Source organism: Balaenoptera ricei, chromosome 14, assembly GCF_028023285.1.
Source record: "Balaenoptera ricei isolate mBalRic1 chromosome 14, mBalRic1.hap2, whole genome shotgun sequence".
Lineage (NCBI taxonomy): Eukaryota > Metazoa > Chordata > Mammalia > Artiodactyla > Balaenopteridae > Balaenoptera > Balaenoptera ricei.
Genome location: NC_082652.1, coordinates 29,336,308 through 29,362,150, shown reverse-complemented (window position 1 = coordinate 29,362,150; position 25,843 = coordinate 29,336,308). Strand labels below are relative to the sequence as shown.

Here is a 25,843-nt window from a genome sequence, read left to right as displayed (position 1 = left end):
CGTCCTCCGCGGCCTCCGCAGCCCGAGGGGCGTGGACGCGGGCGGGGCCGGTAGCGGCGCTTTAAGAGGCTGCGCCCGGGGAGGCCGGCCCCGCAGCGACCCGAGCGATGGAGATGGCCCGGGACTGCGCCGGAGCCCTCCTCAGGCTAGTGCCCCGCGGGCCTGCGCCCCCGCCGCCCTCGGGGCCCTCGTTTCCCCGCCCCCTCTCGGCCCCCTCCGCCCCCGGCTCCCCTTGTCCCCACGAGCCCCGCATCCCCCTGCCCCCTTCGTCCCCCTGCGCCCTGGTCCTCCTGCGCCCCCTGCGCCTCTCACCCCCCCGGCGCCCCTTGTCCTCGTGCGCCCCGCTCTCCCTGCGCTCCCCCACCCCCGCGGCCCCTGCGCCCAGGCGCCCAGCCGGAGCCCGCGCGCGATCCCTTCCCCGCCTCCGGCCGGCCGCCAGCGCCAGGTGTGGCTCCCGAGGTGCGCGTGCGTCCGCGGAACAGGTGACCGTGGTGAGTGCGGAGCGGCTGCATTTCTAGCCGCGACCGCCGCGGGTGCAGACGGGGCCCGTCCCGGGAGGCCTGGGCGCCCGCGCGGCAAGGCTTCTCGGGGTTCCGGACCGCGGCGGGAGCTGGGGCGAGACGAGGGGCGTTGGTGGAGACGCTGGGCGGCCTCGAGGCGGCCAGCTGACCCCTCAGGGCCGCGCGGGCTCCGGCTCGGAGCGTGGTGGGCTAACCGGGGCGTGCCCGGGCCTGGACGCTCCCTGACTGTGCTGGCTGAGCCCCCAGGTTTGTAAGGAGGAGTTTGGGGGGAAGTGGTGACGCTTTGGGGGGCGGAGAGGGGTAGAGGGGCAGAGGGGCCCGCGGACCCCCGCCGCCTCCTCTCCTGGTCCACGCGCCTGTGACCCAGGCCCTGCATCACTTTTTTTCCATTCTTGGGTTCATCCTCACACCCAGGAAACCCGAACCAATCCTTGTCTGTAAAATCCTAAAGATATTGGGTGGCAGTAACTTTACAGACTTGGGGGAGGGATCCTGCTTCTCTGAAGATCTCCTTGAGTTCTTTAAAATGCAGGTTTTCCAAGGTGACTGGGGTGGAGGGATGGGCTGGGTGAGAGAGAGGGGAGTGTGATCTGTAAGCTTCTGAACCTGGGTCCTTAAAGGGGGATCTGTGCCAGGCCCAAGGTTAGAGGGGGCCGCCAAGATGGAAGGGGGCGCTGTCTGCCACTCGGGTTTTCTCTTTAAAAACAGGACCCCAGGAAGGTGAGAAACAGACGTTTTCATGCATCTTCACTGATGTGGTTTAGGCCTAAGGGGAAGGCCCTTGGTTTCTTCCTCTACCTCCAGCTTCACTCGCCCCCCAGTCCCACTCCCAAGGGTAGCAACTGCTGACAGTTTGTAGTGCATCCTCCAAACTTTTCTCCCATGGACCTCTCCGAGGTCCTCCCGGCACTGAGCTGGTGGGCCAAGTTGTAAGGACTGTGAGAGGGCCCTAAGCCCTGGCTTGTGTGGCCTGGAGCGGGAGGAGACGAGGCCTGCAGAATTAAGGCTGCCCCTGCCTTTGTACCTGACCCTACAGCACAATCCCAAACCCAAAACATCTCTGTGTGAGGTGGAAGAGACTTGCTTCTGAAATGTTGGCAGATGAGCACATGGGGAAGGACTGATCTGCTTAGACAGCCCTGAGTGCAGGGATCTGGGAGCTAGGGACCACCTCTGGGGACTCACTGTCATTGGGTTCCTGCTTCAGAACTGAGCTGCTCTAATTCTTGGGACCCCACCTGCTTCTGCACCATCTGTAACACTTGCTGAAAAGAAAACTTTTGTCTTCTGCCTTCTTTAAAGCCGAGTCCAGGCTGCAGACCCAGCAGCTGCAGCCCAAGGTCTCCTGGCTCAGCTCTGGACACCCAGGGTGTCCACAGGGTGTGTGTTGCCACAGACGAAGTCTGCTCTGACTTTGTGTTCTGGCTTTGATAACATTCACACTGACCCTGAGGTTGTTACAGAGCTGATCTCCTTTACACTTTGTGCAAAGTAGCTGCTTTTGTAGCTATTTAGTACCTCTTTCCTTGAACAAGGAACTCTAGGTTTTGAATAGCTGCCCTTTCAGTACAAATTTGACCAGTCTTGTTAGTGATGCAAGCAAGGAATTGACTTTTCTACAAGTCAATCTCCCACGTTACTGATGCTTACTCCTTCGTGGTCTAAACTCTTATTTTAATAATATTCAAAGTGTTCAAAGACTTCACGGTCATGTATTGGATATGATTTCTAACCAAGCATTTTGCTGGGTGGGTCAAGGCACAGCCGGGAGCTGCCACAGTCCCGCCATGGGGCTCCCAGTGGGGCCCACATGTCCCATGTGTTGCTTGTCATGAGCCGGGCCCGCTGGGGAGCAGGAAGCCTCGCAGGGGCCAACACTCCTCTGCTTCCTGCCGCAATGAGACCCCACCACCCCCGAGACTGTCCCTCAGCCACTGTCCCTGCAGCTCTCGGAGGCCCCGCCAAGCCTGATGGATGCTTTCCAAGGCCTGCCCCTTCTCTGCATTCCCATGGCTGGGGTCACACCTCCCTTCCCTGCACTGTCCTTGTCACCCAGCTTTGGGCACAGAGCTCTGTCTGAGCTTTATCTCTTCACGTGGGCCCTACTTGTCCACCTGACGGCCTGTTCCCGGGCCTGCTTTTCTCCCCCAGTGCTTTCAGAACAAACATCAGTCCAGAGGGTGGCCTAGAAAGATGCCTTCTTGTGACCTGTGGGCCAGCTTTGTTCCACTGCAGTGGGGTTCACGTCCACTGTCAGTCTGTGCCTATTGCTTTATTTCCCACTCTACGAGTTGAGGTCTCCTTACTCCCTCCTGGAAAAATACAGAGACTTCCCTGTTCCTTCACTTCTGGGAGATACACACCCTCACAATTTTCCAGAATGTTCTATGAAGTCTGACTTTTCTTATCGTCTTGATTTCCCCAAACAATCTATTTCCTTGAAGAGCCTGTTTCCTTGTTTTTTTTTTTTTCCATGTACTGAGCCATTTCCCTTCCTGTTTTGTGTGATTGCCTGCACGTTCCCAGGGATTAGAGGGCGGCCAACATGAGGGGTTGCCAAAAGCTGGATTCTAAGTCTTCTTAGTGCTCCTGTGACAACTTTGATGTAGTACAGCATTCAGGGGGAATAGCAACACATTTTCAGCCTTGGGCTAGTGGCCAGTGACATAAATGATCCCATTAAGAGGACCAGAATTGAGCTGGATTAATATGTTGCTTTGTTCGTGTGCCTGGTTGTCCCTGCTGTTCCTTTCGCTGGAGCAGGGTAAGCAGGCATAGTATTTGTTAAGCAGGTTTAGTGTACCTAAGATATCATTTAACCCCTTTTTACATCATCTATAATATAGTCTTGATTATATATAATTCAGCACATCAAATCACTCATCCTGTTCCTTGGAAAGAATGGCTCACGCCTGCAGGGCCTTCTTATGTGGCTCCTGAGCCTTTTCTCCAACAGTGACCCAGTTCTCTGTTGGGAAACATATGGCGTAAGAACAGCAATAACTGGATGTCCTTCTTTATTGAGGTCGGCTATCTCAGGGCAGCGAGGAGGGAAGGCCCCCGGAGTGACTGCCAGCACTTAATCTGCTCAGAAGTTAAAAGACAATGAGGGCTTTGTGGTGGGCGGAGCTAGGTCAGTGGATCACCTGGGGGCTCACAAAGGTGGCGATAAGATACAGACCACGACTAACTGGGTCAGAGCTGTTCAGCCCAGGGCGTGCCATTGACCGCCGCCCCCCAGGGCCCGGGTCCAGGTTCCAAGACGTGAACTTTGTCCTTCCACCCTCCCACTTCTCTGGTTGGCCCTAGCCTGTCTTTTACTCAGGGACAAAGGAATGACTCCCTGCTCTGGGGGGAGGGAGGCTCTTGTTGGCAGGCCCTGGGCTCCCCACACCAGAGGAGGGTTTCACCAGTGGACAACCTCCCCCCCCCACCCCACCCCGACTCTGACGATCCCTCCCTCCATGCCCTGAGCCTCCCTGGTACTCAGCTGCGATGCTCGCCTTTGGCCTGGTCAGGCAGTGTGCTGGTACACTTCTTTCCTCCTCACTGCGAGCTCAAGTTTCTGATGATGCTACGATCAGGTTAAGAACAGAGCCAGGTCCCAGCTGTGAAGCATTGTGTGGATAATCCTCGCTGCCTTGTCCACCGGGCTGCCGGGGAGGGCTCTGAGCGTCAGCCCAGCAGAATGTGGGGCCCTGGTTGTTGTGTTGTGTAATGAGGAGCCTGTGTAACTCCCTGGAACTGGGGCAGAGGTCTGGAGGCCGTGTGTCAGGCCCTCCGCTGGGTTGGTTCAGCCCCGGCCTCCCTCGCTGGGCCGCTCTAATTCTTGGGGGGGAGCCGTGTGGGGACCACTGGCCAGGCATAGTCCCCTTGCAGCTGCCACGCTGGCCACAAGCTGGGTGGTGACACTGGAGAGGAGCTGGGGGTGTCCTCCCAGCCCGCAGCTCTTCTTCACTGGCTCTGGCCAATGTTTACTGCTTGGGACTTGAAGTTCAGAGAGATTCCTTATTAACTGGGTGACCTTGAGAAACCACTCTGAGCCTCAGTTTTCTCACCTGAGAAATGGGGTAATACTTTCCTTGTAAGGTTGTGATGAAATTAGTTAATATATTTAAAAAGCCAGCACAGGGCTTCCCTGGTGGCGCAGTGGTTAAGAATCCACCTGCCAATACAGGGGACACGGGTTTGAGCCCTGGTCCGGGAAGATCCCACGTGCCGTGGAGCAACTAAGCCCGTGCACCACAACTACTGAGCCTGCGCTCTAGAGCCCGAGAGCCACAACTACTGAGCCCATGCGCCACAACTACTGAAGCCCACACACCTAGAGACCATGCTCCATAACAAGAGAAGCCACCACAATGAGAAGCCTGCGCACTGCAATGAAGAGGAGCCCCCGCTCGCCGCAACTAGAGAAAGCCCGTGTGCAGCAACGAAGACGCAATGCAGCCAAAAATAAAAATAAATAAATTTATAAAAAGCCAGCACGTTGCTGGCTGTGGCAGGTGCTCGGATGCCTGCAGTCACGAGGCACAAGCCTGATGCCGGCTAAATATGCTTCACACCAAATTCTTGCTGACAATCTAGGTAAAGAGGTTGTGACACCAATTCTAGCATGTAAGGATGGGGGAGGGGCTTCCCACACAGCACCAAGCATTTCTCAGTCGCTGGCAGGGTGTCCAGGGAAGGCAGATTCTTTACCACTGGACCACCAGGGAAGTCCCTGAACTCAGTTCTGACACCATCTACCCAGAGACGGTGTCAGATTCCACAGGGTGAGGGCTCAGCCCCACAAGACTGCCCCCCACCCGCCCCCCGCACTTCAGATGCCAGTCGCAAGTCCAGGTTGTCACCTTTGTCCATAAGGAAAGTCCAGTCTAGTTGGAGAGATAAACCATAGATAAATGACTGTGTGTGAGATATATATATATATATAGATAGATGCATATGTATATAGATGCAGGTGTGTGTATATATAGTATATATATATATATGCAGGTGGCCGACACTGGCAAACAGGGCAGGTGTTCCTAGAATTTTAACCTTCGTAGAGTTACTCTAGACAAACTGCTATAAGTGTCAGAAAGCAGTCATGTCCTCACTTTGTATCTTCTAGGTTGTCCCCCAAAATAAAGCCCTTTGTTTCATTCTCCTGATTGTCACTGAACAAGGATTTGTCCAAATAGTCACCACCTATTTGAGCGCTGTTCGGGGTTGGGGGACAGTGCCATGACAGGTGCTAGTCCCTCGGGGTCTGAGGAGATTGAGTGTCCAACATTTATCACAGTGGCCAGCACAAAGCAGGACCTGGGACATTGCTGATTTCTGTTTATATTGTGAATAATTTCTCTACAGATACATTCCTGATATAAAAACATCCACTGTTCAGGGTGGAGCTCCTCCCTCAGTGCCAGACTGGTCGCCACAGAGACTGAAAAGCCCCTTCCAGCCCCACCAGCAAGGCGCATCTGGTCCCCTCCAGATTTATTTAGACAACTTCTTGCTTGTGGGTTTAAGAGCACACATGGTGTCAAAGGTGGTTCTGCATTTCTTTGATTGTTGTCAAATCTTCACCTCTTCACTGATATGCAGGCTTTTCTTACTCCTTCTTCGCCTGTGGCATCTAGATCACCTTTCTGAGGCAGAGACCAGGCGCCTGGTCTGAATCCCAGCTCTGACCTGTGGGGCCGCTCTCTGGTCTGAGTTTCTTCACCTGTAAATTGAGAAAACTAGGTTTTTTGAGGATTGAGTGAATACATATAAAGCAAAATATGTGTATGTTGAAAAAAACTACTAAAGTTACTACTTATCAGCTGTTTTAAATTTACCCTTCACTTTATTACTTTTTAGTATTTGCTAGGTAACAAAACTTTAATAATCAAGGGTTGGGGATTTTTTTCCTCAGAAAATTGTCTTCATTTGGTTTTGCTACGTTGTTTTCTTTTCCTATGTTAGTTCTTTTTTTGTGGTGAATTGTTAAATTAATTCTTTGATAAATGTGGAACTCACTCCAAAGTGCCACATGACATACAATCTGAAGTGGTTGCTTTTCCAGCCGCAGTGATTACAGGGTTCTGCTGTTCCTCATTTATCCTAATTTCAAAAAATTGGTTTATTGCTATAGAGAACACTATCTGGCTTTTAAATTTCTGGCTTTGTCTTATTGTGCAAATATGTAACTATTTGTGTGTGTGCCTAATTCTTTAACTCTGTTCAGTTACTACATGGCCTGGAGAAATCATTTTCTTAGATTTTTCAGCTCTAAAACCCATGTTTGCAGAATATAATTGTTATTTCTCTTTTGATGACCTTACCTTTCCTTCTCAAACAGTTACTGCAAGGGCTTTGAATGTTCTGGTAAAAATGGGTGTAACGATGGTTGTATTTTTTAATTGTATGTATTTGTTTGTTCCTTGGATGTCAGGTACACAATTTTTAATCATCCCCAACCATTGGCTTCCTTTCTTTTAGGTGCAAATACTAAGCTTGTCTTATTTCTGTGTACTTCAAACCTCTCTTTAAAGACTCTTCTTTAAAGTAACATCAATTTGTTTTTACTCTTCCCTCCATTTCTAGGCCCCTGACGTTTATGGGGTCGCAGACGAAGAAGGTGCTGCTCACACCCCTCATGCATCCCGCTCGCCCCTTCCGGGTCTCCAGCCACGACAGGAGCAGCCGCCGAGGGGTGACCGCCAGCAGCCTGCAGGAGCTCCTCACCAAGGTACCCCCACCAGCCCACATGGGTCCCGGGAACAAGCCAGTGCAAGACAGAGGGTCTGTGTCCTGGCCTCAGAGGGTCTGGGGGAGCCTTCTGACATTAAAGGGAATATTGCTGTGTCCCTGTCGCACAAAAGACTTAGGTACAGAGACGAAAACCTTCAAAGTAGCCATCAATTGATAATGTGGCTTTGGTTCTTTGACAGGGGGAATATAGGAGGCAGCAACTGTAGAAATCTGGTTTTGGTTATAAAGGCCAGGGACGAATTGTCCTTAATGTAAAACAGCGTCCTCGATGGCCAGATAAGGAAGAATCATAGACTCTCATCGGAGACGAGAAATGAGAATCCAACACGCCATCTCTGAAGCGACAGAGATGTGGGCTCTTTAAGTATCACAGATACAGGGTCGTTCTTTTTATTTGTCCAAATAAGCAGGACATTTTAGAAACTGAATATTATTCAGTGTAATCCCTTATCTCACATCGTTGAAACCTCTGAAGAAGTTAGGTCCATTTGACTTTTTAACTTCTCTTTTCCAAGCAAAGGCTGAGTCATAGACACCAGGTAAGGTACATCTTTACCATTTAAAACCCTCAAAATCGGCCAACACTTCTGGAACCATGACTTAGTTGATGCCATGGATGGGTCCAAACAGAGTCTCTCACTTCACCCCGTGACGCTGGTGTGTTCTGACCTAGACCCTGGATGCCCTGGTTATCGCCAGCGGACTGGTCACGTTGGTGTTGGAGGAGGACGGCACTGTGGTGGACACGGAGGAGTTCTTCCAGACCCTGGGGGACAACACGCACCTCATGGTCCTGGAGAAGGGACAGAAGTGGACACCGGTAAGCGTGTTGTCTGGGCAGCTTCTGGGAAGGCTTCTCACCTATGGAAGTGTGGTCCCCACTTTGGGGTTGACCGGCCCACTTTCCAAATACCTCCTTTGTGTTCACCTGATAACTGGATCTCCTACCCTCCAGGGATGCTTTCAACTATTTCTAGGAAACTTGGCATCTTTATGAACCTGGACTATGTGATTTAGAGCCAGTAATTCTGAGGGTCAGGCTTTGGCCAGTGAGGGGCTACAGATCCGGTTAGAGTGTGTGGATATGACCTGTGACCACTCACTGTCTGTGACCTCAGGAGGTGGCCAGCTGACACAACTGGTAAAATTAGGGAGGGGTGTGTAGGTGTAAACACAGTGATTTAGGCAAGCAAAGAGGTAGAATAAAGGGTTTTATTTCTGAGAAAACTATAGGTTATATATCTTGGAAAACATTCCCACCATAAAACACCTAAAAATGTAAAGCAAAATATTCAAACATCTTTTTGTATGCCTAACTGACCTTCAAGAAAGGGAAATCCTCAGAATCCAACATTTTATGGAAACCAGGATCCAGAGAGGGAAGCAGGCAGGGAAGCTGGCATCTCCCCTGTGGGCAGCCAGTGACCCCAGCTCTGCTGGATGCTGGGCGGACAGCTGCCCAGAGCTCTCTCCTGAGCACCTGGCCTCAAGCTGCCCCCCTGAGGCTTTAGGGACTGCTGAGTCCCAAACCACGCAAGCTGGAGTGTAGTTTACAGAGACCCGGGGAGGAAGCATCAGTGGACGGAGTTTATTCACTGATGCTTGTGACCCAGCTGGTCCCTCTCTCCAGCCCCCGTGACCCACGTCCTCATCCCCAGAACCCAGGAACGTGTCACTTTATGTGGCAAAGGGGACTTGGCATGGGGTGATGATCCTGGATTGCCTGGTGTGGCGGTGTCATCACAGGGTCCTTGTAAGGGGGACACAGGAGGGTCAGCGAGGGCGGAAGCAGAGAGAGGAGTGACGGGAAGACGGGCCACGGGCCGAGGGACAGAGGCGCCTCTGGCGCCGGGACGGCAGCCCCAGCAGGACAGCCTGCGGCTCACTCAGGACCTCCAACCCCCAGAACTGTCAGAGCATCAGTCTGTGTTGCTTTCAGCCACTCAGCTTGTGGCCATTGGTCCCAGCAGCCCCAGGAAACTAATTCAGAAGGGAAGGGTCTTTTATGTTCGTTTTGCTAGTGAAATCCTCTTTTACTTAGTGGGGGAGTCAGTCGCCATGTGACAGGTTGAAGCCCCCGTGTGGTGGGCGCTGAGCTGGGGGTCAGGGTGGTGACAGGAGGCTGTGGACGAGAGTGGCACCGATATGGTGGTTCTCGGGGTGAGAGGAGGCTTCTCTGTCTGGTAACAGCCTGGTTGACGTGAGTCTCACGCGGGGTCTTAGGCGTCTGGACCTCCTTCCTTCAGGGATTGTAAGTCCTGCCCCACTTGTAGGGGTTTCTCAGTGAGGCTACTTGACTTGACTTGGCCAGAACTTCCAAGAAGTAGCCGCCAGGGGTCTCCCTTCCTCAATCCAAAGCCTTGGAGCCTGTCCCGTGGGGAGCAGGTCCTCAGAGCATCTTCAGGGGCCTCCTGGGTCCAGATGATGGAAACCACACCCCCATTAGGTCCCGAGTTTGGGGAGGCATCTCGATTTTGACTCAAGACCAAGGATGTTGGGAGAGTGAGATTAAAACTTTCATGCGTCAGAGAGGAGCTGTGTCAGGGGCTCAGGTGGAACTCACCCCTTGATTCTGTAATCTTAATTTTTACTAACGTTTCCTAAACGACAGACACACCCTCTCCGAGGCAGCAGGACCTCGGTGCGTTAGTCGATGGGCTGCAACCATCATGTGTCCAAGTGGGCGGGGGGTGGGGCGGGAAGAGAAGAGGGGCTCCAGCAAGAAGGGTTTGGGTGCTTTTAGAGGAATTTATGGTTTAAATTCAAATTTAGTAGATTTTTGTCAGAGTATTTAACACTCACAGCCTCAACTACTCCCAACACCTAAAGTTCATGAAAGTTGTACCTCTATTTGAATCCTGGACACTGCAGGACCATGTTGCAGCAAACCCACCAGGACGTGTGCCTGGGATGTATACCTGGGATGTGTACCTGGGACAGCTTTGTTCTCTCTTGTTTCTTCTCAAAGCTTCTGTGGGAAGACTGTTTATAAACCTGGGATTTATAGAGGTCTCCGACCTTCTCTCCCAACCACAAGGGTCTCCGGTAGACCGAGAGTAGGTCCCACTAGTGTCCCCAAGAGGGCAACCTTCTTCCAGGGCAGGAACTAGAAATCAGGGGAGCCCACGATTTATCACACGCCACCAGCCCTGGCTTAGCTGTGGATTCTGGCACTTTCCGTGGTGCCTCTCGTACGGCGGGAATAGCGTGCCCACTGGCCATCAGGCGGGCTGTGGCACAGTCATCAGCAGGCGGCCGCGTGGCCCTAGGTGACCAGGGTGAGTGCGTTTCCACCTCAAGTCACCAGCACAACTGTCCACTGACCCCTGGACCCTGAAGCCGAATCACACTCATCTCCGGTCACTGAACAGAGCAGCTTGGAGGAGGGCACTTTCTTATGGGTTTGGACCCCATGGCAACATAAGCACACTGATCTGCTGAAAACATTCCTCGAATAGTTAGCGGCTTAGTCACAGATTTTAAGCTGACAGGACAGCTGAAACCAGCCTAAAACCAGAGGCACAGGATTTGTTGGTCACAGCGAGGCCAGTGCTGCAGGCTTTCTTCCTCCACGGCTCTAGGGTGGTACCTACATCCCAGCCCGCCAGCCGCCAAAGAGACAGGGGATCGCGAGAGTCACCTTCGACTTGTACAAGCTGAACCCCAAGGATGTCATCGGCTGCCTCAACGTGAAAGCCACTATGTACGAGATGTACTCGGTGTCCTACGACATCCGGTGCCCGGGCCTCAAGGCCCTGCTGAGGTAACAGACTTGGGGACCAGAGAGTCTGGACATGGCGGGCAGCCCGTCCCCAGCCCCTCGAGCCCCGGCCTTACTCTCACTCATGTTGTCATAAAAACTCTTACGCCACAGACTTACTCAGAAAACAAAAACTTGAGCCAAAATACATAGTTTTCTCCAAAGACCAATAAATACGAAATGGAAAGAAAACCTAAATAATAAATAGAAAGAAGAACCAAATTCCTTTTAAAACCTAGAGCTGTGCATTTAAAAACCTTATTTCTCAGCAATGACAGCTAAAACCAGAGCCAAGGAGATTCTGACCTGGTTTGTGCAGATTAGCCCCCAAACCTGGATGAGGACTCGCACATGTAGTTCTGTGTTACGGAACTTGAAGCTGGTGGGCAGGAGGTGCTGGCCTTGCCCCTCTCCACGCACTGCCAGGGCACCCCTACCCCACAGGCCGGGCCTGGAGAAGACGGGTCCCGATCTGTACCCCAAAACGGTTTGAACACATTCTCTATGTGCACCAGGCACACTCCGGACACCCGGCCTGTGAGCCCTGCACCAGGGGTTCCCGCCCAGCCTTGCTTCTGAGCAGCCAGCTGTGTGACCTTTAACAGGTTACTCAACTTCTCTGAGCCTCAGTTTCATCATCTTTAAAATGAGGAGTTTGCTTCCAACTTCTCTGATCGCATAGGCCCTAAATACACCTGCTTCCAGCCCTCCGTTAATCCGTTACTGAGCCTCTAAAGAAGGGATTCGGGTTGGGGGGATGCAGGGAGAGGGTGACAGGAGAAGGAGGTCTTTGAAGTTCGCCTAAGAGGTGCCACGTGACACCTGATGTCCCCTGCACAGCTCCCTGGCAGGGCCTGCCTGTTTCTCTGGGGCGCTGGTCCCCTCCTTCCGCTGTCCCAGGACGGCTTCCCTGAGGGAAGCACGGGGCAGGGTAGTGCGGGCGGGGAACGAGGCTTTCCTCATTCTGGAAATGAGGCTGGTCCTTCTGACGGGGCTGCACGCCTGGTACACGGTCGTGCGGGCAGACGGTGGCTTCCTTTGGCCTCCTTTCCCACCCAGAGTCACCGAGGCCCGGTCCCAGACAACACATACTGTCCTGCTGCTGGAATCTGGACCGCCCCCCCCATTCCCCAGGGACCTTCCTCTTTTTGCTGAGACGGGTGAGAACAGCTTGATTGCTTGATTTTTCAAGTGAGTCGGGAGAGTTACAACAACTTAGATAAGTGTAAAGAAAGTGAACCCACCTCAGCAAAATCTTTCCCGAGAGACGACCCAGCCTTCTTGTCACTGATTCTCACCGTCTGGTGGATCTGAGGGTGGTGCGAGCAGCTGCAGGAGGCCCTCAGATATGAGGCTTTGCTGGCCAGGCCCCACGGGGACGCCAGGAGTGGAAGTCCCCACCAGTGCGGCCGAGCCCTGGTTCCTTGTGAAGGGACGGACCTTAAAATGCGTGGAATTCCTCAGCTTTGGACTTGGTAGAGAATAAGAATTTGAGTTAGAGCTATTTTTTAGTCTGAAACAATACGAATGCCAGGTCAGCCTTGGGCTCAGACGCCCAGGGTTGAGTCGCGGTGTCCCGTCAGCCCTAAGCGAACTGGGTCACAGGGTCGCAACGGCAGGTGTGTTGAGTCCCCTCCAGCCTGGGGTTCCTTTCACCCCGACTCGACTGAGTTCAGCCACAAGCTCCACAGCCCTGGCAAGGCCGCCAGGGTTAGCAAGCGGCCAAAGGAGGACAGAGCCTGTGCTGCCTGGACCGCCCGCTCAGCATGTTCCAGTGACTTGGTGACAGGCCACATTCGGGAGAGGCCAGGGGACGAGTGGTCCCAGGCCAGTGGCAGGGGAGCTGCCGGAAACACAGAGTCCCAGGTCCCACCCAGACCTCCGGAGCTGGCGCCTGCATCTCAGCGCTGGGAGGCTGTGCCCTGGGAGCTGGGACTGGAAAGTGCTGGGATGTAGGCTGTGTGGCCCTGAGCGCGTGCGGGTGTGGGAGTGGGGAACCCCTGTCCTCTGCCCCACGGGCCCGGACCGCCGCCCAACCGCCCCGTCTCTTGCAGGAGCCTGCTGTGGTTCCTGTCTCACACCGCCCAAGTGACCGGCCAGTGTCTCGTCCACACGGGCACCTACATGCTCCGAGTGCTGGCTGACACGGAGGAGCGGGCGGTGCCCGGCCCACGCCCTCGCCGGGGGATCACGAGTGGATAGGGGCGCATGGTGTGGAGTCTCCGCTGGCCTCAACCCCGCAGATCCCTCTCCGGACACGCATTCTGAAGACACTGTGTTCCCACCACGTGTCCCCTGCTCAGGAAAGAAAAGGGGCCTGAGGGCACTGCCAGGGGCCAGGCAGTGGAGGCCCCCCAGGTGGGGATGGGGTGGGGGGACGGGGGCAGCACGAGGCCTGCGGCTCCACAATAAACCAGTCAAGAGAGTCGCTGTGATACCGCACTTCTTCCTCCTGTCTTCTTCATGTCAGAAAAGCACACAAAACTTACAGAAGCAAAACTCAGCCAGAGATGCTCTGCTAACACGTGCAATCACTTTTAAGTCTGTCAGGAGACAGGAGGGTCAGATGTTATTGTAGGGTTTTTTAATGTCGGTCCTGAATGAGCCCAGTGGCCTGAAAGCCTGTGGATCTGAATTTTTAGAGGTGATCAAGCTGCACTGGCAACCTTTCCTTAAAACAAAGCTGCTCCAAGCCGGGGCCTGATGCAGGGCGGGCGTGGCCGAGTCAGGTGGGACCCCAGGCCACGAGGGATGCGGGGCAAGCCCCGACCACATGGCTTGGGAGGGGGCAGTGCGGCTCCCTGGGGGAAACGGGACGCTGCTGCTAGACTAGGAGACCGGCAGGAGCCAGGTGCCATTTGGATCTGTGGTTTTCCTCCTAAGAAACGCTGCCACGGAGGCCTGTCCCCTTCCTGGCTGACAGCCCAGGACAAAGGGAGACACCACAGCTTGTCCCAGAAGCACAGAACCTCCCGCAGTCAGACCCCTGGTCCCGGACTCGTGCTGCCCTGCCCCCGCCCCCATCACAGCCCGGATCCCCTCGGACCCCTGCTACACCGACCTGACTCCCACCCATTCCCTGCTTCACACGCCCAGCAACAGGGCCAGGAGCCCAGGACCGCAGGCAGGAGGGGCAGAAGTAAAGGAATTGCAGCCTCATTCCTCAGAGCACAGCCTCTTTTTCAAACAGAGCAAAATAAAAAAGGCATCTCAGGGCCCCCCTTCCACTCCTGCTCGGCTTCTGGGGGAAATGCAGCGGGTGGGGAGGTTGGCAGAGGTGGGTGGTGCTGCCACCGGCTCCGCGGGCTCTGCTGTGAGCGCTTCCCTTACAAGGAGCTCGGCTGGAAGCCCTTTCCGAGCGAGGGAGGAGGACGGAAATGGCTTTCCGGCACCTTCCGCTGGGCGGCTCCTGCCTCTCACTGACGGAGGGCTGCATCACTTCCCAGGGATTTGGCCTCCTGGAGAGGGGCGGCCCGGCTTCCAAAAAAGGAATTTTCACTCAGTGCCCTGAGGCCTTGACTCAGCCCTCTCTCTGACTCAGCGCCCTTTCCTTACTGCGTCCAGGGGCTCCCTGGCCTGTTCTAACAGGGATTAAGCAGGAGGAGAATGTGGAACGGACAGGGGTCTTGGAAGCGGGTTACATTCAAAAGAAGTATGGCTTAGAGTCTGGGATTTTCTGAATGAGCTCCTCCACAACAACCTGCATCTACCCACGGGCCTCCTATCTCCTGCTCCCGCTCCTGTGTGATGAATAAATTGTGTGCAAAAAGAAAACTCTGGACGTTTCCTCTCTCCTTTCTGCCATCTTCCTCTCTGGGGATGCGGGTTCCTTTCTCCGATGATTGATGATCGTAGTTTCTACAAAGGAGCTGGATTTTGCTCTGGCAGTTTTCAGTCAGTCTGCGGCAGGGACCCTGGGGCCTCGTCACCAGCAGGAGCCCAGTGCTTTCTCTGGGTGCGGCGCTCTCCCTTCTGTGCAGTGAGGCCTGCAGCTGGCCAGAGCTTGCGACCCGCACGCCTGGGGGCTCCCCTCCCAGCCCACCACCCAGACTCCGGTGACGGCAGACAGAGCAGGGCTGGCCTCAGGGCTCCAGAGATGGAGAGGAAGCCAGGCACCACGTCGCCCTGAGTTGCGACAGGTAAAGGCATCCTTTTTCCTGTGTCCTCAGGCCACATTTCCAGCATCCCCAGAACAGTCAAGGGCAGGGCCTGTGTCCCCAGCTGTCCAGCTGTCACCACCTGCTGTGGGATTCCTCGGGCCTGCTGAGGCCGGCCAGGCCTGTCCAGGAGGCAGATGGCCACATAAAAATAGTCGGGGGCCTCGAGGTGCCACTTCTCCAGCTGTTGTGTTGAGCGGAAGCCAGATTTGGGGGGGGGGGGGGCCTCAGTGAAGGCATCGGGGCAGCTGCATTGGAAGGCAGGGCCGGCGGGGGGGAAGTCTCACCCAACAGAAAAGTCTTGCGACCCCCCCAGCCCTCCCTGGAATGAGCATCCGACACAACGGTTCTTCTGTTCCTCAGTTTCTAGTCAATCCCATTGCAGCTGAAACAGGTCATATAGGCAGAGCTGCAGAGCCCCAGCCTGTCTCCTGCTCAGGAAGCCAGGGTCTAGGCGGTGGTTACGGGTTCAGTGAAGTCAGGTGAGGACGTCTGGTGGCTGCTGGTTGTACCTGAATCAACAGTCATACAGCTCACACCTGAGAACCGGGGGAGGGTCGGCCTCATGTTCAGTGTTCTTACCCCAATCAAATGAATTTCAAAAATAAAAGAAGCTGGGGTCGAAATGTGTGGCTCGACGGTTTACTTGGTTTCCTCACCTGTGAAGGTGCAGTGAGTACCTGCCTGGAGAGGACGGTGGGGGAACACATCGCGGAAGGACCAGGCCCCCTCCCGGCACTGGGACCCTCTGTTTCTCCCTGGAAAGGATGAGCGAGCCACGTGGCAGGTATCTGGGAGTTGGTCACACATAGATTTAGGAGGGAAGGGCTATAGAATCGGGGTGAGCTGGGCCGTGGGTGTGGGTGGGGAGGGATGTTTTCTGAATCTGGGGCCAGAGGGGCCTGCGGGCGCGGGCGCTGCCGCCACCCACTGCATTCCTGGCAACAGCTGAGACAGCTGGAGGGCGGGCTTGGCCTGAGCTGCGTCTGACTCCCCAAAAAGCCAGGGCTCTCTTGTGGGGAGGAAGGAAGAAGAATTCACACGGCTTCGCGTCAGTACCTTATCTCAGGCACCCTCCCAGCAAGCCTGTCAGCAGAGAAAGCCGCCCAGCCCAGAGCCTCGGAAGAGGGAAGGCACGCCGGACCACTCCCCACCTGCCCTCCACGCCCACCACCCCTGCAGGGAGAAGTCAGGACCAGACACAAACCAGCAGGAGAGGTGGGAAAGCAATTCGGGCAAATACCTGGAGGATCATAATCAGCTGTGAATGATTCTGACTCTCTTAAAAGCACCACCTGAATTTATATTTAACTCGAACAAAACCCTGGTGGAAACCTGTTTGTTTAGGGAGGCATTATACAATTCTTCTTCATTTCCCATTGTAATATTCTGGGCCCCCCTTTCAGAAAAGGAAAGTCCTTCGAGGCTGTGAATTCTGTGCCTGTTTTCTTCCTTCACAATCACTTACTCAGTGCAGTTGCATGTTAAATCACGTGCTGAGTATTACAGGCAACACGCGGGAAGTCTAGTCTCCAACCTGAGGAATTTATAACCCAGCCCAGGAGGCAAGACTTCTACGCGTGGAATGCCTGGGCACCTGGGCACCTGGCAGGTTGGTGGGCGCATGGTGTGCAGTTGGTGCAGACATGGGCCAGGGAGCAGACGAGAGCTCAGCCCTGACACACCTTCTCGGTGCTTCACATCCAACTGGAATCTGGGACCAGAAAAAGGGCCCATCAGAGCATTGCACCTGCAGGTGGCGATGATGCAGATTAACTTAATTTAATCCAGTCTACAGGTTTATGTAGCAAAAAGACAAACATTCCCATTTGTGCGCTTAGTTGTGAAAGTGCAACATAGCTTTAAATATCTTTCCTGTTCCTTACACAACAGCCCAGTGGGTGAAAAGAAGGGCTGGAAAAAAAGATGATCAGGTCCAAAAGATCCAGAGACGTGCAGGGGAGGGGCAGGCGAGCTGTAAGCGCCGGGGGGAGGTGAGGAGGTGACCTGAGGGTCTCTACAGGAAGGGGAGCGGGAGTCCCCAAGGTAGACAGAGCTTGTTGTCAGGGGTCCAAGGTCCAAGCAGAAGATACAGCAGGGAGAGGCGGTGGCCAAGGAGAGCAGGAAACAAGAAGTGGGGGCTGCCCAGGGAGAGGCTCCAGCTCCTAGGAAGGCTGGGGCCGGTGACCCACAGCAGCGTCCAAACCACAGGGAAACAGAGTTCTGTGACTGGAACCAAAGGTCAGAGTTTAGAGCAGGGACACGCAAAATTAAATCTTTTCCACGAATGATATTGCAAAGCAAAGACAAGGATAACTAATCAGTGGACACAAGTTCTGGCCTATAACATATTTATCACAAAAAATGTACCCTGGCATGTATACCAACGCTCGCGGGATTCATCACCCACAAGGCACTGGAAACTACCAATCAACCTCTGGATGTGCAGGCGGGGCGTCCTCTGGGGCTCGGGTGTCCCAGGAAACCCCACCTCTCTGGTGCACAGCTCAGCTCCAAGCTGCAGGTCCAGGGCTTTTGCCCCAAGGCCGGTTGCATCAGTGGCTTCTCTGCCCTCCAGCCTAGAAGCCAGTACCCGAGGCTCCCAGCCTGGATGGTGGATCCCACGTCTTGCCAGGACTCGTTGGTCTGGCCATCCAGCCAGCCCTGCCCGTGTTTTCCTGGGGGTCCGCTCTGCCTGTGCAAACAGGTCCTGTCGAATTCTCCTTCAGCCGTTTCCACAAGCCTGCACTCTCACACACTCACGGGCAGCCTGCTTCCTTAATATTAACATGAAAATAGTAAGCATGATGGCGATCACTATTTGTTCCAGCACGTCACATTATTATAAATGTTATTTTTCGTCTGTTGCAGACGTTACTAAACCTCGCGAGGATTATAGTCAGGACCTAATGGTGTCCAGGACGCAGTAAGGACTGTTGAAGAAAACAGGGAATAAATCAATGAATCATCATTGAAGACTTAAACAGTATCCTACGATGGGAGTAGGTGGGACCCAGCCCCTGACCTTAGCAGCTTTGCTGCCAGTGAGTGCGTCTGAGGGCCAGGCAAGATCCCAGGGACGGTTCCCAGGGAAACGCACGGCCAATTTTCCCCGTACTTCTCACCCCCTTCAGCACGGTGCTCCGTCTGCCCCTCTCTGTGTCCCTCTCCCCTTTTCTCCTCCTGCCCTCTTCTCTCTTTCCTGACTAAAAGGTGGAACTTACTGTTTGTTCTATCAACTAAGTCAATATTTGATTTTAAATATTTAAATATTTAAATAAAAGGTGGCTGAGTATATATTTCTCCATCATACACACACACAAGAAAACAACTACCTTCCAAATCACATAATCACTTAGATCAATTTCTATTTTGCTTAATGTACCCTTAATTTTTTAGAGCCCAGTGGTCTCAAGCGAGCCAGCAAGGTTGCCTTCTACAACCAGGGACGGAGAGGTGCGTTTATGGGGTACCAACCACACATGCCGAGCGCCTGCTCTGTGCGGGGTGCCAAGAGAGAAAGAAGACTTTCCATACCCCCCACAGTATGCCCAGCGACCCTGCGGGGCTACAGTTACAGCCCACGTCCCCCTGCGGCAGAGCCGAAATGAAGCCCACCTGCCCGACCTCAGACTCCCTGCGGCACTGACCTTTCTTAGTGGTGAGTTATGTGCCCCAATGTCCCCAAGGAGAGGACCCAGCAGAAGTCACAGAGAAGGGGACAGAGAACACTGCAGTTCTCCTGCGGGGGGTGTGGATGAAATGGCAGGGGGAGGCATCCTGGGCAGAGCCAGTGGGAGAGCACCACCCATCCCCCCCCACGGCTGGGTGCCGTCCTGCGGCTCCCGGGCCACCTCCACCTGGATGGGCTCCGGCCTGCAGTCCCCCGCAAAGGCCTTCCTCTTGGAGGGAGGGACATCAGGGCTAAGAAAAGACAGCAGGAAGTGTGTCCGAATGTTATTAATTAATTAATGGTGTTTGGGCGTTGGATGTTGTCTTTTGTTAGTTTTCAGTCTTTTCCAACTTTTCTGAAGCTTGTCTATTTCTCTCCTTTTTAAAAATTGTGGTAAAAAGCACATCACCTGAAATGCACCATTGTGGCCCTTTTTAAGTGTCCAGTTCAGTGGTGTTCAGTTCATCCACATTGTTGGGTACAGATCTCCAAGACTTCATATCTTGCAAAACTCATCCTTTAGTTTTTTGGTTTTTTTCTTTAATTATTTATTTATTTATTATTATTATCATTTTTTTGGCTGTGTTGGGTCTTTGTTGCTGTGCACGGGCTTTCTCTAGTTGCGGCGAGCAGGGGTTACTCTTTGTTGCGATGCGCGGGCTCTAGGCACGCAGGCTTCAGTAGTTGTGGCTCAAAGGCTCTAGAGCACAGGCTCAGTAGTTGTGGCACATGGGCTTAGTTGCTCCACGGCATGTGGGATCTTCCAGGACCAGGGCTCGAACCCGTGTCCCCTGAATGGGCAGGCGGATTCTTAACCACTGTGCCACCAGGGAAGCCCCATCTTTAGTTTTTTTTTTTTTTTTTAATATTTATTTATTTATTTTTATTTATTTATGGCTGTGTCGGGTCTTCGTTTCTGTGCGAGGGCTTTCTCTAGTTGCGGCAAGTGGGGACCACTCTTCATCGCGGTGCGCGGGCCTCTCACTATCGCGGCCTCTCTTGTTGCGGAGCACAGGCTCCAGACGCGCAGGCTCAGTAGTTGTGGCGCACGGGCCTAGCCGCTCCGCGGCATGTGGGATCTTCCCAGACCAGGGCTCGAACCCGTGTCCCCTGCATTGGCAGGCAGATTCTCAACCACTGCGCCACCAGGGAAGCCCCCATCTTTAGTTTTTAATGGAAAAATAATATAAAGACTATTTTTAAAAATATTACCTACCCAAGGCCAGTCCTGAAAGCTGCTGGGCCTCAGCTGGTTTGAAAAACCCTGGTGAAGGTGTGTCTCCTCACCTCCCCCTCCCCAGCCCCTGATGGGGACCCTCCAGAGCTGATCTCACTGGGCAGCCCCCGGACCCCCACCCCATCCAGTACTGTGTCCCCTCCACCCTCCTCGCTGATGGCTGCTGCCTCCGCCCCAGCCCCGCACACCCTGCCTGTGTGTCTGAGATAAGGGGCCGGGGCGGAGGGAAGCTCTGGACGCCTGGCTGCAGAGCCCTTGACCCCCTCGTGCTGCAGAGGGAGAAACGGGCTCCGTGGTCACACAGCTTGTCAGGGGGTCACAGGGGACAAGATCCCAGGGTTCTGTCACCCCGTTCAGAGTCCATCCTTTTACAAGAAGCTGAAGACAGTTACACTGGGCCGGGGAACAGAGAAGGTGGTCAGGATGGAGCTGACTCCGCGTTTCGGAAAATAAGGAATGCAGAGGGTGAGGCTTGGCTGGTGAAAGCCATTGGGTTCGTTACGGGTGAGACATTGTTCCTCTTTGCTACAGAACATGGTAACAATTTCGTTATCATCTGATCACATCTGTTATAGATTTGATTTTCTAGACTCAGCTTTATACATGAATTTCTTCTTCATTGTGCACTTCCTGGATACATGCTCACTACTTCCTTAAAAACAGATGACTCAGGACTATCAGATTGCATTTTAGGTGAGCTGGGTTTTGTCTGATGTAACTTAGGATGGGTGTTGATCAGTCATAGGATGTGAGAGCTGGCAGGGAATTTAAAGACCGTCTGGTCCTACTCACTCACCTGCAAATGAGGAGACTGACTTGTCTGAATTTAGAGCTTCCAGGAGGCAGGGTTGAGCATCTCGTCAGAGTTTCAATTCACTTCCCGCGCGCACGTAGAACAAAATAGGCTGCAGTCACCCTCCGTGCGGCCTTCCTCTGGCCCTCCAGGGGTTTACCATCACACATCCTACCCTGTCTGGACTCTTGTCTAGAAAAGGCACAGAAAACGGAGTTGTACTTTTGTTCCCAACCCTGCACAAGATCGGCCGAGGTGGGGTGTGTGTGTGTGGGGGGGTACCTGTCACCTGTTCACCACCATCCGGATGAACCCAACACAGAGGCAGGTGGGGCGGGCAGAGCTGCGAGCAAGAGCCCGGCCTCCTTTGATGTCCAGTTATCCTACTAGTTGGGCAGCCTGGCTGTTGACTGCATCCCAGCCAGCACGGTGCCGGCACAGGACAGACACACAGCTCACGCTGGTGGGTTGGGTTGGACCCGAAGGAGCTGTGTCCCCAGCTGCCTGGTGACCATCATGGAAGGAATAGGGATTCACACACCATCCCCACACACACTTGGCTCCTGTGGACCAAGGGAACCTGCCCTGGTTTTGAAGACCTCCAGCCTTTGGAAGCCCTTCGGGGACGTCCTCCTTGTCCCTGGGAGCTGCCATCCTGGCCTCCGGCCACTCCACACTCCTCTGACCCTCTCTGTCCCCAGTCAGGAAGCAAAGCCCATCACCACGCCATCACCTAGAGAGCCCCGGGACTGCTGCCGGCTGGCTGCGCTCCCCACTGGCCGGCTAAATACTTCAGTTCATCCTCCACCACCACCATTTCGTTTGCAGTTTCCAAACCCACGGGAGAGTTGAAAGAACAATCCCGAAACAAAATGCACACCCACACCTTGTCTGGGCTGGGCTTTGTGAACACTCAGCCACATTTCTTCCCCTCTGAGCACACACGCCCACCCTTCCTATGAAGCACGTGAAAGCAGGCTGCCTGTACCCCCGACATCTCATTATCACACTTAAAATAACATCGGTTAGATATGATCCACGCTCCACACCTGTTCTCCAAAGGCCTGTTGGAGATGAAAACAACCGCAGCACTTGGATCCCATCAGGGCCGCTGTCTCTCCCTCGCGGTTCTTTCCCCTCCCTTCATCTTTTTAAAATCCTGAACAATCTTTGTGGCTTTATTCTGAACTCTCTTCGTGTTTCCCAGATCTTCTGTAATCAGATTTACACGGAAATAAAAGGCCCTGCACCCCATGACTTGCTCATCCAGCAAGGCAGCCCCCTGGAGGCCCCCACTCTGGCCACCTTCCCTGTTGAGAAAGGGAGGCTCTTCATCCTAAAGTAAAACCGGAGGTGGTTGCTGCTGTTTGAGATGCTGAGCCTGGAAAGGCAGGTCTCATTTTTCAGTGGAATAACTGAAATCCATGAGGCAGAGGGCAGCTCATCAGGCAGAGGGCCGAATGGTCTAACCCACACACCTCCCCAAGCATTAGGTGCTCTGTGACCCTGTGTTACAGGGTCTGGGTCTCTGGCCCGGCCGTGATCACGCGAGGGATGCAGTCAGGCCCTGACCTCCGGGGGCCTCACACTGGGCGGGGCCGCAGCCCCTGGGCCTCTGGAATAAGTGTCCCTCTCACATCCACTTGGCCTGTGAGCCTGGTGTTCTGGTTGGTCAAATATTTGTTTAAATACTATATATGAAATACGACTTTTCCAAAGAATTAAAACCCAGGAAAATATACTTTCCTAGACAGCATGACGGGGGCCAGTATATAATAGGTCTGCAGGCTCCACTTGTAACCAGGACCCTCAGGTGGACCCACCAGCTACATTTAGGCTCCACAGACACGGGCCCAGGGCCCACTCGCTAGATGAGCAGGACCTGAGCTCCCCTTTGCAGAACTTCCGGAGAGGGAGCTTTGACAGCTTCAAAACGGCTTTGTTGAAGGTGCAGATGGCGGAAAAGCCCAAGAGTCAGCTCAGAGCCTCGGCACTGGGCACTCGGCACTCGGTGGCCACTTCCCGCTTGTCCCAGGAATCCAGACCCACCCCCCCCCCGCCCCCGCCCCCGCTCCACGGTACCAGCCAGCCTCCACTCCCAGTCCCAGCACATGCCCCTGCCTGGCCGAGCACGGGTGGACAGCCACTCCCTTCCCAAGCACCGTCCTTTGTCCACCAAGAGTCACATCACATAGAAGCACAATGGTCCCATGTCATTACACTTGTCAAAACCTAGGGTTTTAGCTGCAAATAAGGCCACAGGTGGCTATCACCAGCCTGGTCCCAGAGCTTGACCTGGTCCCTTGGGGTCTTTCTCCAGGGGCTCCTCAGGATTTGGAGAGGACAGGATGGAACCTACCTCCCCGTCACCATGACTTTCAGACACGGGCAGGGAGCAGTGAGACCTGTCCCCGGGGTTGGGGGGCTTTTTCCCACCTATATCCAGACCTGGGCAGTGGCCCCAGGTCCTTACCCCACGTGGTGACCGTGGAGGAAACAGGGCAGGGCGAGGGGCTGTGGAAGGTGGAAAGCGAGCAGACAGGAGGCGAGGACCCAGAACTCTGGCTCTGTCCAGACCGGGCCCTGGGTGGCGCCCCTCCCACTTGGGGCCCCCGGGACCTCAGGACTCCCTGCCCAGACATCCCTGAGCTTGCTTCACGGCCCCCTCCTCCCACTAGTGACTGTGACACGGAATGTGGCCCAGGGATGGCCATAGTGGGGGGGGGGAGAGATGGAACGAGGGTTGGTGTGCACAGGAGATGCTTCCCGTGTGGGACGCAGGAACGGTTTCCGCAAGCCTGATTTGTAGCTGCTGTGTCTTTAGCCTGCCTGTGCCCTTGCTTGGGCCCCGTCCGTGTTAGGGGCAGGGGACCCTTTCACTCCCACCTGCCTCAGCGGCAGTGACAACTAAACTTGGAGGGGTGGCGTGCAGATTCTGTACAAAAGCGTCTAGCACTGAGCCCTTGTCACCTCCCCCTCCCCCCTCATGGTGCAGGGGGCAGGCTGGGCCGCTGGTCAGCAGGGAGAGTCCATCAGAAACTCCAGTAAATCAGCCTACCCCCCATCAAATCCAGGTGTCCCTGAGGCCATGCCGACACCTATTCTCTGGCTCCAGTGAACACCTTGGACTCAAATTCCACCCAAGGAGTAGCTTTGGTGAGGTGGCCATTTCAACAAAGCACTGAAGCTGCCAACGTGGGCACTTCTCTTTACTCAGGGGCTTGATTTCGCAGGGACTGAGTGACCAGGCTCTTCCAGGAACCACAGCCCCTCCCTCCACTCCCTGCACCAGACTCAGCACCAGCACACAGATAAAGGGAGCATTTCTTTGGAGTCAGTAATTAAATTGAGCGACGGCAACACGCAGGCTAAGCAAGGGTGCTGGGTTGTCTCGGGTCCTGACTGGGGGCATGGGCGGGGCTGTGCCCCCTAACCTGCTTCCCCAGGTGCCCTGTGTGTAAAGAGAGGTATGGGGACCTACAGGAAGGCAGAGAAGCAGCATTGCAGGGGAGGGTGAGGGGGGACAGGGCAGGGATCTTAAGGTTAAAGAAACTGACCCCTGAAATTGGGAACGTTTGAAAAACTCCAGAAGAAAACATTTTAAGTTCTCCACTTCTTTCAAACCACACACAAACACACACACACACACACACACACACGCGCGCGCACATTAGGATTTCCCCAGAGTTTTCACGCATCTAAAAGGAAACTGGTGGTGCCAATGACAGAAGGGTTGCTTCCTCATCATGGGGCATTTCCACTTGGCTTGGGGTGGGGTGGGGCACAGCCCCCAGTTTCCACACTCTCCTCACCTGAAGTGTTCACGGGGAAACTCACACACACTCAGGCTGAAGGTGCCAGGGGCTCAGATCCCCCAGGACAACCCTTTCCTTTTACAGACGCACAAACCCAAGCCCAGAGGATCTGAGGTAGCACGGAGCTAGTTGGAAATGGAGTCGGGACTGAAATCCAAGTCACCCTGACTCACTGCAAAGTGGTCATTCCTTTCCACCATAGAGGACCGCTTGGAAGGGGGACCGCAGCTCCTGAGAGCCTAATTCACGCCCAGAAGTGACCTCGACTCTCGCCTGGCACACAGGAGGCATTTGTGGCACAGAAATACCTGTGAGCCGCCTGGCCAGCTGGGCTGCCCACAGGAGTGGCCTGGAGATTCCTGGGTGTCAGGTGGAGCCGTGCCCCTGGGAGGCTGGCAGCGGGGGCCCAGGCTGCTGGGGTGACAGCCCCTGGGGGTTGAGGACCACTGAGAAGGTAGGGTGGGGGACCCAGAACCCTGATGCCAGCAGCTAAGGATTAAAGACTGTTTACCTGCTGGAGGGGCTGTGGGCAAACACTGGGGAAGGGGAGGGCGGGGGTTCAGAAAGGTCGGGCTGCACCTTGTAAAAGGAACAGGAAACCAAGCTTTGCACAGCAGAACTGTCTCCTGGGCCGGGGGAGGGCTTAGCTCATTCCACAGGGAACCCCTGACTTTCCGTGGCCCCAGCGGAGAGAGAAGACACACGAGCTCCATAAGATTGAAGTTTCCTCCCTCCTCCAGCTTCGCACTTATTCACACGCAGGAGGTCCGCGTCCACATCCCCTCCCAACAGCAAGGGAGGCCCCGACCCAGTGATGGGGAAAGTGAGGGAGCCAGGCAGAGAGCCCAGACCCCTGCCCCTTCCGGGGCCAACAAAGAGCCTTTCCTCCCAGATTCCGGATGGAGAGGCTGCGTAAACTGTGCAGGGCGGGTGTGTGTGTGTGTGTGTTCGTTTTCAGGTCCAGCCATGTGTTCACTTTAATCAACTCCATCACAAACTGTTCCAAGTGCTCAGAACCGAAGGGCACCTGTATTTCGAGATGGAGATACAGTAGGGCGGAGACGTAAGAACCCGTGCCGGAGCCTGAGTCGGGGGGCGGGGGTCAGAGTCGCCCCGAAAAACTCCACTCCCGTGTCCCACAGC

At 54.6% G+C, this 25,843-nt stretch overlaps 1 protein-coding gene and 1 long non-coding RNA gene across 4 annotated transcripts; both read left to right on the top strand.

The window, feature by feature from the left end:
- The first annotated feature begins 47 nt into the window (after window positions 1–47).
- On the top strand, window positions 48–14,799 carry CIDEA (cell death inducing DFFA like effector a). Of its 3 annotated transcripts, none has more exons than XM_059893725.1 (5): window positions 48–145; window positions 7,098–7,242; window positions 7,939–8,085; window positions 10,847–11,028; window positions 13,080–14,799. In XM_059893725.1, exons 1-5 carry the CDS (start codon window positions 108–110, stop codon window positions 13,225–13,227), a joined length of 660 nt encoding a protein of 219 aa, XP_059749708.1. In that variant the 5' UTR covers window positions 48–107; the 3' UTR covers window positions 13,228–14,799. The 3 variants fall into 3 exon arrangements, with proteins under 3 accessions (XP_059749708.1, XP_059749710.1, XP_059749709.1); XM_059893727.1 differs by lacking the exon at window positions 48–145 and adding an exon at window positions 155–491; XM_059893726.1 differs by lacking the exon at window positions 48–145 and adding an exon at window positions 504–767.
- Window positions 14,800–14,925: 126 nt separating this feature from the next.
- On the top strand, window positions 14,926–24,995 carry LOC132347881 (uncharacterized). Its single transcript, XR_009497308.1, has 4 exons — window positions 14,926–15,164; window positions 15,850–15,969; window positions 18,582–18,843; window positions 24,785–24,995. It is a non-coding gene; the product is annotated as an uncharacterized LOC132347881 (long non-coding RNA).
- Window positions 24,996–25,843: the final 848 nt, after the last annotated feature.